The sequence below is a fragment of the Acomys minous genome (genome assembly GCF_964271855.1).
Source record: "Acomys minous genome assembly, chromosome: 1".
NCBI classification, from domain to species: Eukaryota; Metazoa; Chordata; class Mammalia; order Rodentia; family Muridae; genus Acomys; species Acomys minous.
The window spans coordinates 144,083,417-144,098,244 of record NC_140483.1 but is presented as its reverse complement, the minus strand read 5'-3'; the positions used below and the strand labels follow the sequence as shown (position 1 = coordinate 144,098,244).

At 44.1% G+C, this 14,828-nt stretch overlaps 1 protein-coding gene across 1 annotated transcript in view; it reads right to left on the bottom strand.

Annotated features, from left to right (window-relative positions):
- The window catches only part of TMEFF1 (transmembrane protein with EGF like and two follistatin like domains 1), an 82,962-nt gene that overhangs the window by 3,652 nt on the left and 64,482 nt on the right, over positions 1–14,828 (bottom strand). The window contains exons 8-9 of the mRNA XM_084779549.1: positions 10,163–10,286; positions 333–491 (exon numbers count right to left, since the gene is read on the bottom strand). Coding sequence (XP_084635675.1) covers positions 333–491; positions 10,163–10,286 — 283 coding nt within the window. The remainder of the gene's footprint in view (positions 1–332; positions 492–10,162; positions 10,287–14,828) is intronic.

The following is a 14,828-nucleotide window of genomic DNA, read 5'->3' as shown; positions in this document are numbered from 1 at the left end:
TAAGACCATTGTCCCTGAATTCAGCACTCATAATGCACAGTCCTAAGATCCCTGGCTTCCTTGGCTTCACGGACTGTTCCCACACGTCCTCTACCCAGAACTCCGGTACGTCTCTAGCTATGGCAGTGAATCCTACACATACTCTAAAGAAGCAAGACAGGGTCAAGTCAGACCCGTGTAGAAATTATGGCCAGTGAGCCAGACGCTAGAGCGGTGCCTCATGGTGTGGCAGGCTGAAGGGCCCTAGCGTGGTGCATATGCTTTAAGGCTTTTCTCAGATTTACAACTGCCAGTGTCTAGTTTGAAGTTGACATTCTGTGGTCGTTACCTACCTTGTTATGCACATGACAATGGCTACGATAATGGTGATCTGCACAGCTCCAATAACGGCTGCGATAAGAACGTGCGTGAGCTTCTGCCTACTTGGTACTACGTAGAGAATACTAAAGTCCGTCTTTTCACAGTGCTGTCCAGTATAACCAGATTCGCATCTGCAAGGGGGGGAAAAAGCACATTTTTAACTTGCTATTTTTATTCTTGGATACTTTTACACAGGCATACCACGTAGCTCCATCATGTTTACCCTCCCAGTTCTTCCCTCTAACTTCTAGACCCATCCCCACCCCCTCCCAACCTCCTGTCCTGTTTTCTTTTTCTTTCTTCTTTAGTAATAATCCACTGGGTTCAGTCTGTGCTGCCCATATACAAATGGGTGTGAGACCGTCCACTGGAACATGATCAACTTACCAGGAACCATTTACTGCTAAAGAAGACTAACTCCCTCTCTCCTGGTAGCCATCAATGTCAATAGTGCCCCCCCACCCCCCGCGCCCTCTGTACTGGGATGCTGACTGGACTGATCTTGCACAGGTCTTGTGCAGGCAACCACAGCTGCTGTGAGATCACAAGTGCAGTGGGCCTGCTATGTCCAGAAAACACTGTTTCACTGCAGTTTTCAGCAACCTCTGACACTTACAATCTTTCTGCGGTCTCTTATACAATGCTCCTTGAGCCATGGGTATGATACAGATGTCTCATTTATGGCTGAACACACCACAGACACATGAGAATTATTTTAGAGATGAGGTCTCAGTATGCACCCTAAGCTGGCCTAGAACTCTTGATTCTCCTGTCCCCACCTCCCAGAAACCGAGATTATTAGTAGGTATATACTGCCATGCCTGAAAGAAATTATAATTTTATACTAAAATTATATATTATTATAGTATATATAGCATATATATTATATAATATTAACAAAATATTTAATATAATATAGATATGTTATATATAATTATATGTTATAAAGTTATATATTAAAATCAAGTTTTTTTATATTTAAATCAAAATACAAAAGAACAATGTTGTGGATATTTGATCCCATTGTGAACCCCAAGATTCTGATCTGTAAAACCCTGTTTCTTGTTTGGTGTGGTTGAGCCCTACCATACACCTTTACTGCAAGAACTTTCTGTTTATTATAAATAGTTAGTTATGACGTGGCTCAACCCTAGCACACACCTTTAATCCTTTCTGTTAAAAAAAATTAAATAAAGTCAAGGATTAATAAAGTTAAGGGCTTTCTGTTCACAAGATTAAATAAAGTTAACCTTAGGTCAAAAGGCAGATGAAGAAACCAGCTAACAGTGAGTAATCAGAAAGGGGAAGGCAATGAGTTGTAGGGTATTTAAGACACTGTAGAGTGTCTGACAAAGGACTAACATGCAAAATATATAAAGAGCTCAAGAAATTAAATACCACCAAACCAAATAACCCAGTTAAGAAATGGGGCTCAGAACTAAACAGAGAATTTTCAACAGAGGAATATTGAATGGCTGACAAACACTTAAAAGAAATGCTTAGTGCCCTTAAGTCATCAGGGAAATGCAAATCAAAACGACTCTGAGATTCCATCTTACACACATCTGAATGGCTAAGATCAAAAATTCAAGTGCTGGAGAGGATGTGGAGAAAGGGGAACACTCCTTCATTGCTGGTGGGAGTGCAAACTTATACAACCACTTTGGAAATCAATCTGGTGCTTTCTCAGAAAACTGGGAATAGGGCTACCTCAAGACCCAGCTATTCCACTCTTTGGAATATACCCAAAAGATGCTCCATTCACACAACAAGGAAATATGCTCAACCATGTTCATAGCAACCTTATTCATAATAGCCAGAACCTGGAAACAACCTAGATGTGCCTCAGTCAAAGAATGGATAAAGAAACTGTGGTACATTTACACTATGGAATACTACTCAGCTATTAAAAACAAGGAAACCCTAAAATTTGCAGACAAATGGATGGATCTAGAAATGACCATCCTCAGTGAGTTAACCCAGACCCCAAAAGATACACATGGTATACTCACTTATAATTGGACAACAGACCAACAGAGATGTCCCCTGAAAGTCTACACTTAGCCAGAGATTGGGATAGATACTGGGATTTCCTATTGGGTGAGAGAGGTAAGGAAGAATGGGAAAATAGAAGGATCCAGGGAGTCCTAGAAACCTACAAGAAGACCATTAAGGCTGGTGGATCTGGACCCAGGTGGGTCAGCTCAAACTACTGTATCAACCAAGGACAATGCATGCAATAAGCCTAGAACCCCATCCAGATCTAGCTAACGGACAGCACATTTTCCACAATTGTGTGGAGAACAGGGACTGACTCGGACATAAATTCTTGTGCCCCCTATTTGACCACTTCCCCTTGGTGGGGAGACCTGGTGACACTCAGAGGATGAATAAGCAGGCTACTAGGAAGAAACCTGATAGGCTGTGATCTTAGAGTGGGGGACGAGGTCCCCTTCTGCCACCTGCAGGAGGGGGGATAGGATGAACGAGGGAGATGGGGAAACAGGAAGATACAAGTGAGGGGATAACAATTGAGATGTAATCTGAATAAATTACTTAAATAAAAAAAAGTTTTTAAGTGTAGAGAAAGAGAAGAGGCTTTTGGCTTTTTCCTTCTGGGATTTTGGCTGACTAGGAAGATCAGCTGGGTGCTTTTTTCTGCCCTTCTGATCTAGCAAGTTTTCACCCCAGCATCTGGCTCCTGAGTCTTTATTGGTAAAATCAAACAACTAGGATTTTACTGTCTTAAAACCAACAGAACAACATAACTTAAACAGAAGTATAAAAATCACTTCACTCCCATTGGGAGACTCCATCACCCATACGAATCACGTCACCTTTGGAGGCACTAAACTGTCTTTATTGCCATCATTTAAACTAGGGTCACAATCATATAAGAACTAACTTATCCGTTCTGAGATGCATCAGTTATCTCCAGGGTTCACACTCAGACATAAGATAAGAATCCAATGAATGTGCACTTTTCCACTTAGAGCCGTTCTTTAGGAGAGGTGCCTGGGAATAAGATTATGAAATAAAAAGGAAGAAACACAGTTCTAGGGACACAGCACTAATTATATTCAAGACACTCTTCAGTGTGAACAGTATAAACACTTAATATGCAAGGGAGATGAAAACAAGTTATTAAAAAAACAAAGCAAAGCATTCAAGTGGATGCTCATCTTAGAAACTATCTAATTCCAATTAGAGGTAAATGCAAAGACACTATCATCAGCTGGTGATAATAATTTGATAAGGAAACACTTGGGATATTTAAAAGAAGAAAGATTCCTATTTTAAACTGACAGGAGTGAAGTGTATACATTAGCAAGAGTTTGACCGGAAGCCGTGGATAAAGCACATGCCATGTAAGGGCACCGTTGTGTACTCATGAGGCATCAGCATGTGTAGTCACTGCTGCCCCACACTTTGGTATGAAAGGACTTAAAGCAGTGTTATCATAAAACACAAACAACAACAGGAAAGAGACCTGGGTACAGGGCAACAGGGGAAGCCGAGTGGTAGAGGCTTGCACACTCTCTCTCTCTCTGGGGCTCTTGGACTCCTGCAGGAGGTTGCGCACTGAGTTCTCAACCTCAGAAAATTCAAAAGAGTGAGGCAATACATTGGCCATGGAATCAGGCTGAGAGGCCAGAAGTAAACCATACACCTATGGCTAACCTGCTTGACAGAGGTGTTAGCGTGAGTCAGTAGAGACGGAACAGTTGTCTTCAAAACACGATGCTGAGACCCTGGGGTACATATGGAAGAAGGAAGCTGAACTTCCTCCTCACAACAACCCCCAAATTAACTGGAAGAGGGTGTGCTCGCTAGTTTTTGTCAACTTGACAGAAAGTCATCACCTGGGAGGAGGGAACCTCAAGTAGGGAAATGACTCCATTGGACTGGCAAGGTGTATGGCTTTTTTTTTTCTAATTGTTGATTGATGTGAGAGGACGCCGCCCACTGTAGGCAGTGCCACTGCTGGGCAGGTAAGAAAGGCGAGAGAACACAAGCTGGAAAGCAAGCCAGCAAGCAATGTCCTCATGTCTGCTGCTGCTGTTCCTGCCTCTAGGTTCCTGCCTTGATTCCCTTCAAGGATGGACTGTGACACGCAGAAGTCTAGGGTGAGATAAATCCTTTCTGCTCCGAGCTGCTTTGGGTCATGCAGAATAGGGCTGAGAATGTGGCTCAGATGATAAAGCACTTGGCTAGCATCTGTGAGGCCCTGGGTTTGATTCCCAGCATCATCTATATGAGGTTATTGTGAAACACACCTGTCTTCCCAACACTCAGGAGGTGGAGGCAGAAAGATCAGGAGGTTCGAAGTCATCTGCTAAATAGCGACTATAAAGATCAGCCTGGGCTACATAAGACAGAATAAGAAATGTCCAGAATAAGTGACATCTAGAGACAGAAAATAGATTACTAGTGGCCTAGGACTTGAGTCAATAGGAAGATTTAGGAACAATGGGTAAAGGGCATGGGATTTCAAAAATGTGTTAAAATTGATTGTGGTGGTACTATATTAAAACTACTGAATTGGAAAGGAGGGAGAGAGAGGGTGAGGAAGAGGGAAGGAAGATAAAGGAGAGGAGAGAGAAGGAAAGGAAGAATACGGGAGGAACGGGCGAGAGGGAAAGAGTACTGACACAAAAAAAGCAATCCCCATAAAACAAAATCAAACAAGTCATTTCAAAGGAGCAGTAACTACTGTTATTAAACTCAAGGGAACTTCCCTTCTCTGGTCCTCATTCGGAGAGGGCACCTTCTAATATAGAGAAGATCGTTCTTGACAACACAGCAGCAGTAAATCCAATACTGTAATGAAGACCCGCGGGACTTTTAAAATAATGTCCTTCATGGTAGGCTAATGGCTCAAAGTCAAAGCTGAGTAAAATCAAAACAGCTCCACAGAGAGCTGTAACAGTGCCCTACATGTGCAGCTCTCAGACAGTTCGGCTTAATTCAAGGGTTGCAATCAGAATATCAAAAGGGACCTGTAGACCACGTTATCAGTCAAGTCGTCCCCCTGGATATTACTTTCCACAACTGAATTTTACGCTCTCCAAACATCCAGGGTATGAAGTTCTAGGTTGCCATTGCTTCTTCTGTTACTAAAGACTGATTGAGGGGTTCGGCCCACTGGGTCTCATTCACTCCCAGGGCTTCACACACTGATTGGTTTATTCACTCATCCACTCAGCGCCTTTACCGAGTGCCTGCCAGCTCGCAGGTGCTACTGCAGGAAGCATTCAGGGAAAACAAGGCACCGAAAGGGCAGAATGACAGCTGTGGAGATGGGTCAACAGGTAAAGCATTGCTGTGCAACTGTGAAGACCCGAGTACATATTGCCAGAACCCATGTAAAGCCAGACATAGGACCCGTGTTCTCAGACATCCTATGGCGAGATAGGAGGCAGAGACAGGAAAATCCCCAGAAGCTGCAGGCCTGCTAGGCTGGCAGCAATGAACAAAAGAGACCTTGAAGTCACAAAGAAAACAAAAGGTAAAGATGAATGAGACCTGAGATTGTTGACTTCCACATGTGGGCCACAGCCTACATGTGCCTGCTCTGCCACATACACACATAAGCAAACATTTTTAAAGTACTTATCTTTGAAAAAAGTTTATTCTCTAGTGGAAGTCCAAAGGCATAATAAGTAAACTAAATGGTTATGTTAAAAGGTAAGAATGTGTTGCCAAAGCTACACAGAGAAATTTTGTCTCTGGGGGGGGGGGGAGGTATGTGTGTGTGCATATGAGTGTGTGTGCATGTGAGCATGGGAGTGTGAGTATGTGTATGAGTGTATGTGTGTGAGTGGATCTGTGCTTGTGCATGTGTGTATATGTGAGTGAGTGTATGTGCATGTGTGTGTGCATGAGTATGAGTATACATGTGGGGGGTGTACATGCGTGTGCACCCATTTGTGCACGTATGCATGCATAGAAAAGGGTGATGCCTAGGCTGAGGATGGAAGTGTATAGCACTCTGGCTAAACTACAGTCTGAAATAGAACAGCTAAGAGGACTTCCCAACTAAGAAGATGTGGGGAACCTGAGAAGGAGAAGAAAGTCGAAGGTGTGACTGTGGTGTTCCTTCTGAACAAGGGAAGAAACACAACTGTGTCCCCTGAGACGGCGAAAGCTGCAGGTGGAGACGAGGCTGTGGAGGCAGGGGAGCAGATCGGGTTTAGTCCAGGTGAGACTTAGCCAGACATCACCGGAAATGTAAAGGAACCACAGACTAGACTCTAAGATTCAAGAAAAAGGACTGGGGTTTGTATAAATTAGGAGCCGCCTACAAGTGACTGGATGCAGCCACTTGGAGAGAACATGAGGCAGAACCACGGTGCACTACAGCACGGTGAGGTCAGGGAGCAAAGTGGAAACCAACAAGAGCAGACGTCCCAAGAGAGCAACAAGAAACAGAGCTCCCGAGAGAAGAATACACAACGCCTGGGAAACGCTGCCGACTGCCTGACCACTGACTTTAGCCATGAAGAACACGCTATGTCGGCTCCTGGAGACAAAAGCTTACTAGAGTAGGTTCAAGACCACTGGAGACAGACCACAGACAACTCAAGTTCTTCGGCAAAAGGAAGGAATGTGATGGGCTTCCTTCGTGGAAGAAATAAAATATTCATAATGTGTTTATAAACATGTAAAATACACGTACATCAAGGTACGTGATAGAGCCAAGCACCGTGGCCCACACCTGTAATCCCAGCACTGGGAGAGGCAAAGGCAGGCGGATCTCTATGAGTTCCGAGGCCAGCCTGGTCTACAAAGCAAGTCCAAGGCCAGCCAAGGCTATACAGAGAAAGAGAAATCCTGTCTCAAAAAAAAAAAAAAAAGGTGATGGAGGAAGCAAGACTTCTTGAGTGACAGCGCCAGCCTGAGGAAGACCTTGTACTACTCCAGTTCTCTCAGTCCACCTGGAAACAAAATCCTCAGCTGCCAATGAGAAAGAGACAGGACGTGCTGACAGCACTCTGAGGAGGGGAGTGCCTGGAGCCACGCCCAGCTATATGGCTCAGTGGAAGCTGGGATGAACCAGACTGCAGTTTTGTCAATATGATGAAGCAAGAGAGAGAGAGAGAGCGATATAGGAGATCCACTACGGGAAATGATGGATGTGGGCCTAAAGGGTAGGAGGATTGCTATACAGATGTTAGAGTAAATGTGCTAGAAATGAAATTATTCTCAAGTCTACTTCTGCAGCGTGTACCTCCCATGAGTTCTTAAATCAGTTACCGTGAGCAGCTCAGTCGACATCCATACATAGATACGCCACAGGCACATCCGCGTGTGAAACTGGACACATCACTCCCCCAAGACCTCTTTGTTCTGGAATTCTCCTACTCACTTTTGCCATCGTCAGAATCCTAGGAAGCTCCTGTGCCCTTCCTCCCTCTTCCCTCAGTCACCTCTATGTTTCACCCTGTTTTGAAGTTCCAAGTTGTCTCATGCGTGAGTACAGACGGCAGCACTGTTCATATTGTATTTTGGTTACTAAGATTTTCTGAAGACAAGATCCCGAGATCCCTGTCACATATAAGCTTAACAACGCAGGAAGTACCACAGAATTTAGTAGAAAGAATGAGCCAGTCTATCAATGGTGGGAAAACTCTAGATTTTAGTCTAATGGAAGGATTATGGTTGACACTGGCTAATGCTATAGACACGTGATATTTTAGCCTGATTCTTACAAATGCTGCAAATATACAATAGGAATAATAAATACAGAGAAAAGAAAAAATTCTTTACTGTTTCCAAGTTTCCTCTGGTCTGGGGAAGATGGTAAAGTTGACATTCATCACATTATTAAAAAATATATTTACTATATACCTAGTAGACTAGATACTAGAAAGATAGTACTTAGCAAAATGGAGTCCTTAGTATAATGGCTTATAGTCTACTATTAGTTGCTATTTATTAAACAATACTACAGGCCAAGACCAAATGCTGTGAGATAAACATGTTACATACACATCACCATGGCCCCCAATCTGTTTTGTTGTTGCAGGTTTTTGAGACAGCATCTCACTATGCAACCCTGTCTGCTTGGGGGCTTGCTATGTAGCTCAGATAAACTCATGATCTGCTATGCCCAGATTGATCCCCCCCCCCCAAAAAAAGAACCAGAAAACACACAAAACCACTGTAAAATACAAGAGGAATTTTTAATACAGCTCCGAGCTGGGTCACACCCGATTCCCCAAATGCTAGGTCCCAGGCCATGATCTGAGGTCCTTTAATCTTCTCGATGTCCTTAAAGCAGAAAAGGGTGCCAAGACCACCTATGGCTTAATTTCTTTTGTTCTCCCTGACAAGATGCTAGAGAAGGAAGGAATGTGGCCTTAAACTGGGTCTCTTATCAACTCTCTCTCCAGTGGGACTCTTCGGGTCAGTCACTGGGCCTCGCTATCTCTCGTGGGGGCTGCTCTTTGCAGCTGGCCAGCTTATCTCCTGTAGGCCTATTTCTTAGCCTATTTCTTAACCTTTGCCCCAGTTACGCTGAAATCCAATTTTAGTTCTTCTGGTAATCTCAGATCTTCCTCCCTCATCTTCCCAAGGGTGAGATTACAGACAGCACCAGCACACGGCTCCGTGTAGGAATCTTGGAAGATGCCTCGTCTTAAGCATCAGAGCCTGAAGTTCTACAGAGATTTCTATACCACTGTGTGACAAACATAAAGAACGCATTGTGTGCTTTGCATTGCTCGCATTGCGCACTCCATTCTCTTTTATATAGTTGTTGTTTTGAACGGTGTGAGGAGGGAGGAGGATACAGAGAAGTCGGCTCCTTCAAAGACAAAGAGAGCTGTCAATGGTGGGAAAGCCAATGGTTTTACAAAGAGCTGCTCAACCAGGAAGAGTGAAAGCATTTGCTCTGCCTTTCATCTTAGGCAGGAGGAAAGGAGAAGGGAGCTAAAGAAGAGGGACCCTGGAGGCCTCAGAGACAACAGCATCCTTTTAGATCTAGGAAAGAAAAGAGTCCCCACCCCATGCTTAGACAAAGACAAAGTAAAATGTAACATCCCCTCATGTTTTGATGTTTTGCCTGAGAGAGGGAAGCAGCTTCCTACCTGGCTTCCAGAAGCTGAGTGAAAGGATAGCCATGCCCCAGCCCCTTGTCTGCAGAAACCTGGCCTGGCTAGCCAGACACAAGGCAGCGTACAATCCGTCACACACACACACACACACACACACACACACACACACACACACACACACACACACACACACACACACACACACGAGACCCTCAGGCTATGTCAGGCATCTGAGGTCTAGTCTCTTCTCGGCTCTATTTCCACCTGGCTGCTGACCTTGAACAAGTTACGCAACGTCTCTGAAATCCAGGCGCTGAAGAAAGTCTTCCACTTCCCTCTCACAGTTCACACCTGGCTCCTCATCCCTACTCCCTTATTTTTAGAAATCTATTTTAGCTTATGTTTTATTTGAGTTATTTCTTCTCTATTTGTAATATATTCTTCAGTCATTCAACCACCTTGTGACAGATTGCTGAGAGATCGAAATAGCACGGGAATAAGGCAGATTAATATTAAAATGTCATCGTAAAGATGTTAAGCTCACAGCCTCCAAACCCTAATGCGGCCTGTTTCTTATCTTTGCATATTTCTTGCCAGGGTTTGGGAATATATAGATGATTTGTTGGTTTATTTTAAACTTATCTATTGGAGATAACATTACTTATTTGGTACTATTTGGTTTATAATGCAGCAACCACTGATGAAAAAAGACTCCCATCCCTGCTCATGAGCCACCAGCTTACCTACAAGAAGCCTTCTGAGTAGAGTAGATGAATTCGCACTTCCCGTGGATGCAGTACCCATGGAGGTTCTCAGGGCAAGGCATGTGGCTGCCAATATAAACATCTTCCCGCTGATCTCCTGCATCTTAAAAAGAACGCAAACAGGGTCACTGAATGCCGAAGAGAAAAATGGAAAATACAAACCTTTTCAAAGGCTCCAAAACAAATGAATCCACCCTGTCAATCACTAGCTGGGCAATTTAGAAAGGAGGCTTATCAAAGAGGCTAAGCAAGATCTGAGGTCCCTTGCAACACACACTATGAGCAAACACAGCAAGCAGGCAAACACATTAGACCAATCGCACACAGAAATATATATGAGTTCATATATATTTCTGTGTGTGTATATAAAATCACTATGAACTACAGCTATATTAAAAAACAATCTGAAAAAGAAAAACATCTTTGGTAAGTTATAAATGCCACGGTTGAAGGAAATTCACCCTGGGACAGAGATGGTGGTCATAATATTGTCTTTAGAGGAGTGAAGCTACTCAGTTACCTGCCGCCTAGGACACTAAATACCAATGACATGGCAGAGAACAAGTGAAGGGATTCTGAAACCTTAGGATAAAAGATTTACTTTTTGAATGAAAACTATCAAGCACGTGGATTTTCAGATGATAACAGCGACAGGCAGGCAAGGCAACACACACCTGTAGTCCCAGCACTCAGAAGGCTGATGCAGAATGAATCCAAGTTTGAGGCCAGCCCATGCTGCATGCTAATGCCTGGTCTCAGAAACAAGGTCGGGAAGGAGAGAGGAGAGGGGCAGAATACCTTTGCCGTTTTTTTCAAGTATATGTTCCTTGTTTAAAAAAAAAAAAAAAACATCAAATAACAGAATGTGACAAAATGTCTTACAGATTGTGCACATGTCAGCTGCGTGATCTTTACCATTCTACTCTTAGAATTTATAACTGTAGGCCGGGCGTGGTGGCGCACGCCTTTAGTCCCAGCACTCGGGAGGCAGAGGCAGGCGGATCGCTGTGAGTTCGAGGCCAGCCTGGTCTACAAAGTGAGTCCAGGACAGCGAAGGCTACACAGAGAGACTCTGTCTCGAAAAAACCAAAAAAAAAAAAAAAAAAAAAAAAAAAAAAGAAAGAATTTATAACTGTAAAATCAGGAATAATGTAGCCTATACGTCATGCAGATTTGAAAGGATTACATAAGAGAAGTCCTGCACATTGCCAATAAAAGAACCAGCTATTTATATGACACATCACATCACAGTAAGGGGCTTATCTCCCCAAAACACAAAGTGTAATAAAATCTCAAGGATGCTAATGGAAACAGATTAGGAAGGATCAGAATAGGAGAGGCCATGGGCGCCCTCGCCCCTGTGTTCTAGCAGTCTCCTTGGTATGGGAAGGTACTCTGCAGGCTGCCAAAAGACAAACACGGACACCAACCCAGCCACAAAACCTCTGACCTACGATCTGCCCTGCTTGCAAAATATGCAAGTCACAGTCGTCACGAGTGCCTAGAAGGTACCATACTGAGCAGTCTAGAATTGATGACTAAATTTGTTGATCTTCCATTGGTAACTTTCCACAGGCCAAACATGATGCTAAGTCTTGGGGACACAAAAAACAAGACGTCTCTTGACCTGCAAGGGGTCCCAGGCCTTCCTGGACCTCCCTAATGACAGTTCTGTGTGGTAGAAGCGAGCAGCGTCTTTCAGGGTGCTACGGACTGAGCACCCTCCTACTAGATATGTATCACAGTGTGGAACAGCTGCTTGGACTTTAAAGTCAGCCATAAGACTGAGCTCATCGGGAATCTAGAGATTCCCCGCTGTCTGCCCTGTATAATTTCAGTTCTAAGAAGCAATATGTACACTGTACAAGGACATTAGGCTGTTTGGATCTGACTTCTGGTTAAGCACTCCCTAACTATATGACCTAAAGGCACAGCCTTCCACTTCCTAGTCTGAGAAAAGGCGTTAACTATGTTCACAGGGTTGATCTGAGGCCTAAGTGAGGTAAGATCTACATGTTAATAGTAGTAAGTGAATTTGTACACAATTTTACATTTTCCTTCAGAGTTATTGTAGACTTTTGCTGGCATGTGTTCACGGGCATCATATATGTGCTCTGGCACTGGCAGAAGAGGGCATTGGCTCCCTGCAATTGGAGTACGTGGATGATTGTAAGCCAGCATGTGGGTGCTGCGCCCAGACCCTAGGTCCTTTACAACAGCAACGGGTTCTTAACCACCGAGCCAACTCTCCAGCCCCTTTGTACAGAACTTTAAAAGCACTCCTCGGCAAGCAGGACGTACTTAATAAATACTACCAGCTGCTTAAAGAACATTTCGGAAACGACCCACAACCTTCGCTCGCTGACACGCTGTGGTGTGAGCACGTCTGGCTGTGTGTGACGGGAGGTTTGAAGTTCTAGGTTCAATGCCAGCAACAGGAAAGAAAAAAATTAATTTATGGATCGAATCATCTCTGGTTTCCATTTCCAAAACTATCCCAGCCACAAAATAAAAGGTTTCCACTTTGAAATTCCCATTCAGAAAGTAGCTGCCTTTAGCAGTCCTGCCCTGGGTCTCCCAACACAGGCTGGAACTTAATTAACAGATCGTCTGTTTACAAACACTTGTGATCAAAGCAGAAGGCATGCCTCAAGCAATCAGCACTGATGAGAAGCAGTTGAACAGAAACCAACCACTAAAACAAATGTACTTTTCTTGCTTTGGTTTTTAGCTAAAAGTGCAGCTCGGTGTTCCCACTCACACCGGAAGTGACAAGGAAGGCAGTAACCCACTGCACAGTACTTCTCAGAACACGGAACTTCATCATGCATCACCATCAAACTTAATATTTGTGAGACCACAGAGTGAGACTGCAAGCCCACCTACCATAGTAAAACCCTCTCACATGTTTAACAGTAACAATACACGTGGCTCTGTAGGTTAGGTGGTGTATAAGAAAGTCCTATACACAGCACAAAATTTCAGGCATAAATGCAGAAATAAAAGCTGTCAGAAAATTCAACTACATGACAGCAGTAAGAAAAAAATCGAATAATTAAGAAGGGGCTTTCAGAAGCTAATGGACAAAGTGCGACGCTAATAAACATTAATTAAATGGACCCAGGAGAGGAAGTGGACCTACGCTGAACATGGAGTGAAGCTGTAGAAAACAAGGCATTGCTCATGAGGCTGGCTCAGCTTTCCACTCAATGCCGAAAGCACCCGATGCATTCCACATCCATGCTATTCTGTACACAGGCTCAGCTGCCCGGAGAATACAAAGGGGAAGTTAGCGCGCCCTGGGCCTCAGGACGCTTGCCACTAACGTAAGGAGTCGCATGCGCACGGGAAGAAGAGCCGCGCAGACCCAGGATGGCAGCAAAGCCCCAGAGCAGGGCAGACAAGCTGTCTGGGCTGAAGGTAGGGCCTCGAAGTGCACACCCACAAGATGACTGGGCAAGAGTGAAGAAGGCAGAGCCTCGAAAGGTAGAAAGCTTTAGATGGAGGGATGTAGAAATCAAAGGGAAGGTGCAGTGTGCACAGCGGAGCATCCTCAAACTCCAGTCAGGAGCGGAAAAACCAACAAACAAAAGAGCAAGGAGTGGATCAGACTGCAGAAGGGTACAGATCAAAGCTGGGGAAACTGAGTCAAACCAGAGTATGAAAAACTGTGAAGGCATGTTTGAGGAAAACACCCAAGGCCTCTTAACAGGAGGCCAGCTCAGTAAAAGCTGGGGTTTCCATAAAATTCACCTGAGGGTGGTTGTCCATGGCTGGTAGTGAGGGGGATACCCAGGGACCAACTGCTAATAGCCCTTAAGTTTCTCTTAGGGCAGTAGTTCTCAACCTATCGCTGTGACCTCTATGGGGGTGAAATGGTCCTTTCCCAGGGGTCACCTAAGACCACTGGAAACCACAGATATTTACATTATGATTCATAACAGTGGCAAAATTACAGTCCTGCAGTACAAACAAAAATAATGCTCTGGTTTGGGGGGGTCACCACACACAAGGAACTGCACTAAAGAGTCGCAGCATTCACAAGGTTGAGAACCACTGTCTTAGAGGGTGATGGAAATAGTTTCGAGTTAGATTATAGACATGCTCAAATAACAAAGTGAAAATTGAGTTACTAAGTTCTAGGCTTTAAATGGGTGGATTTAACAAGCTCTGTGAATTGGTTCAATAAAGCCATTTAAAATAATTAGATAGCAACAAACAAGGGGCAAAGTACCAGAAGCCAAGGAGCCAGTTAGAGCTGCAGTTCTCAACCTGTGGGTCGCAATCTCTTTGGCAAACATCTACCCCAAGGTTATTTACATTACAGTTCATAACAGTAGTAAAACTACAGTTATGAGGTAGCGACAAAAGTAATTTTGTGGTTAGGGTCACCACAACATGAAAAACTGTATTAAAGTGTCACAGCATTAGGAAGGTTGAGACCAGTGAGTTAGAAGTTAATAAAAGTGAGATGTTATAATTGCCTGTAACTTCACCTGGAAGGTGAAGGCAGCATGACAGAGAAGGCAAGGCCAACCTGGTTTACACACTCAGCCCCTGCAAGCTGGGTAACTGCTCAGAGCCATTACTCGGCACACATAGGCCTTAGATTCAACCCCCAGGAAACACACACACACACACACAC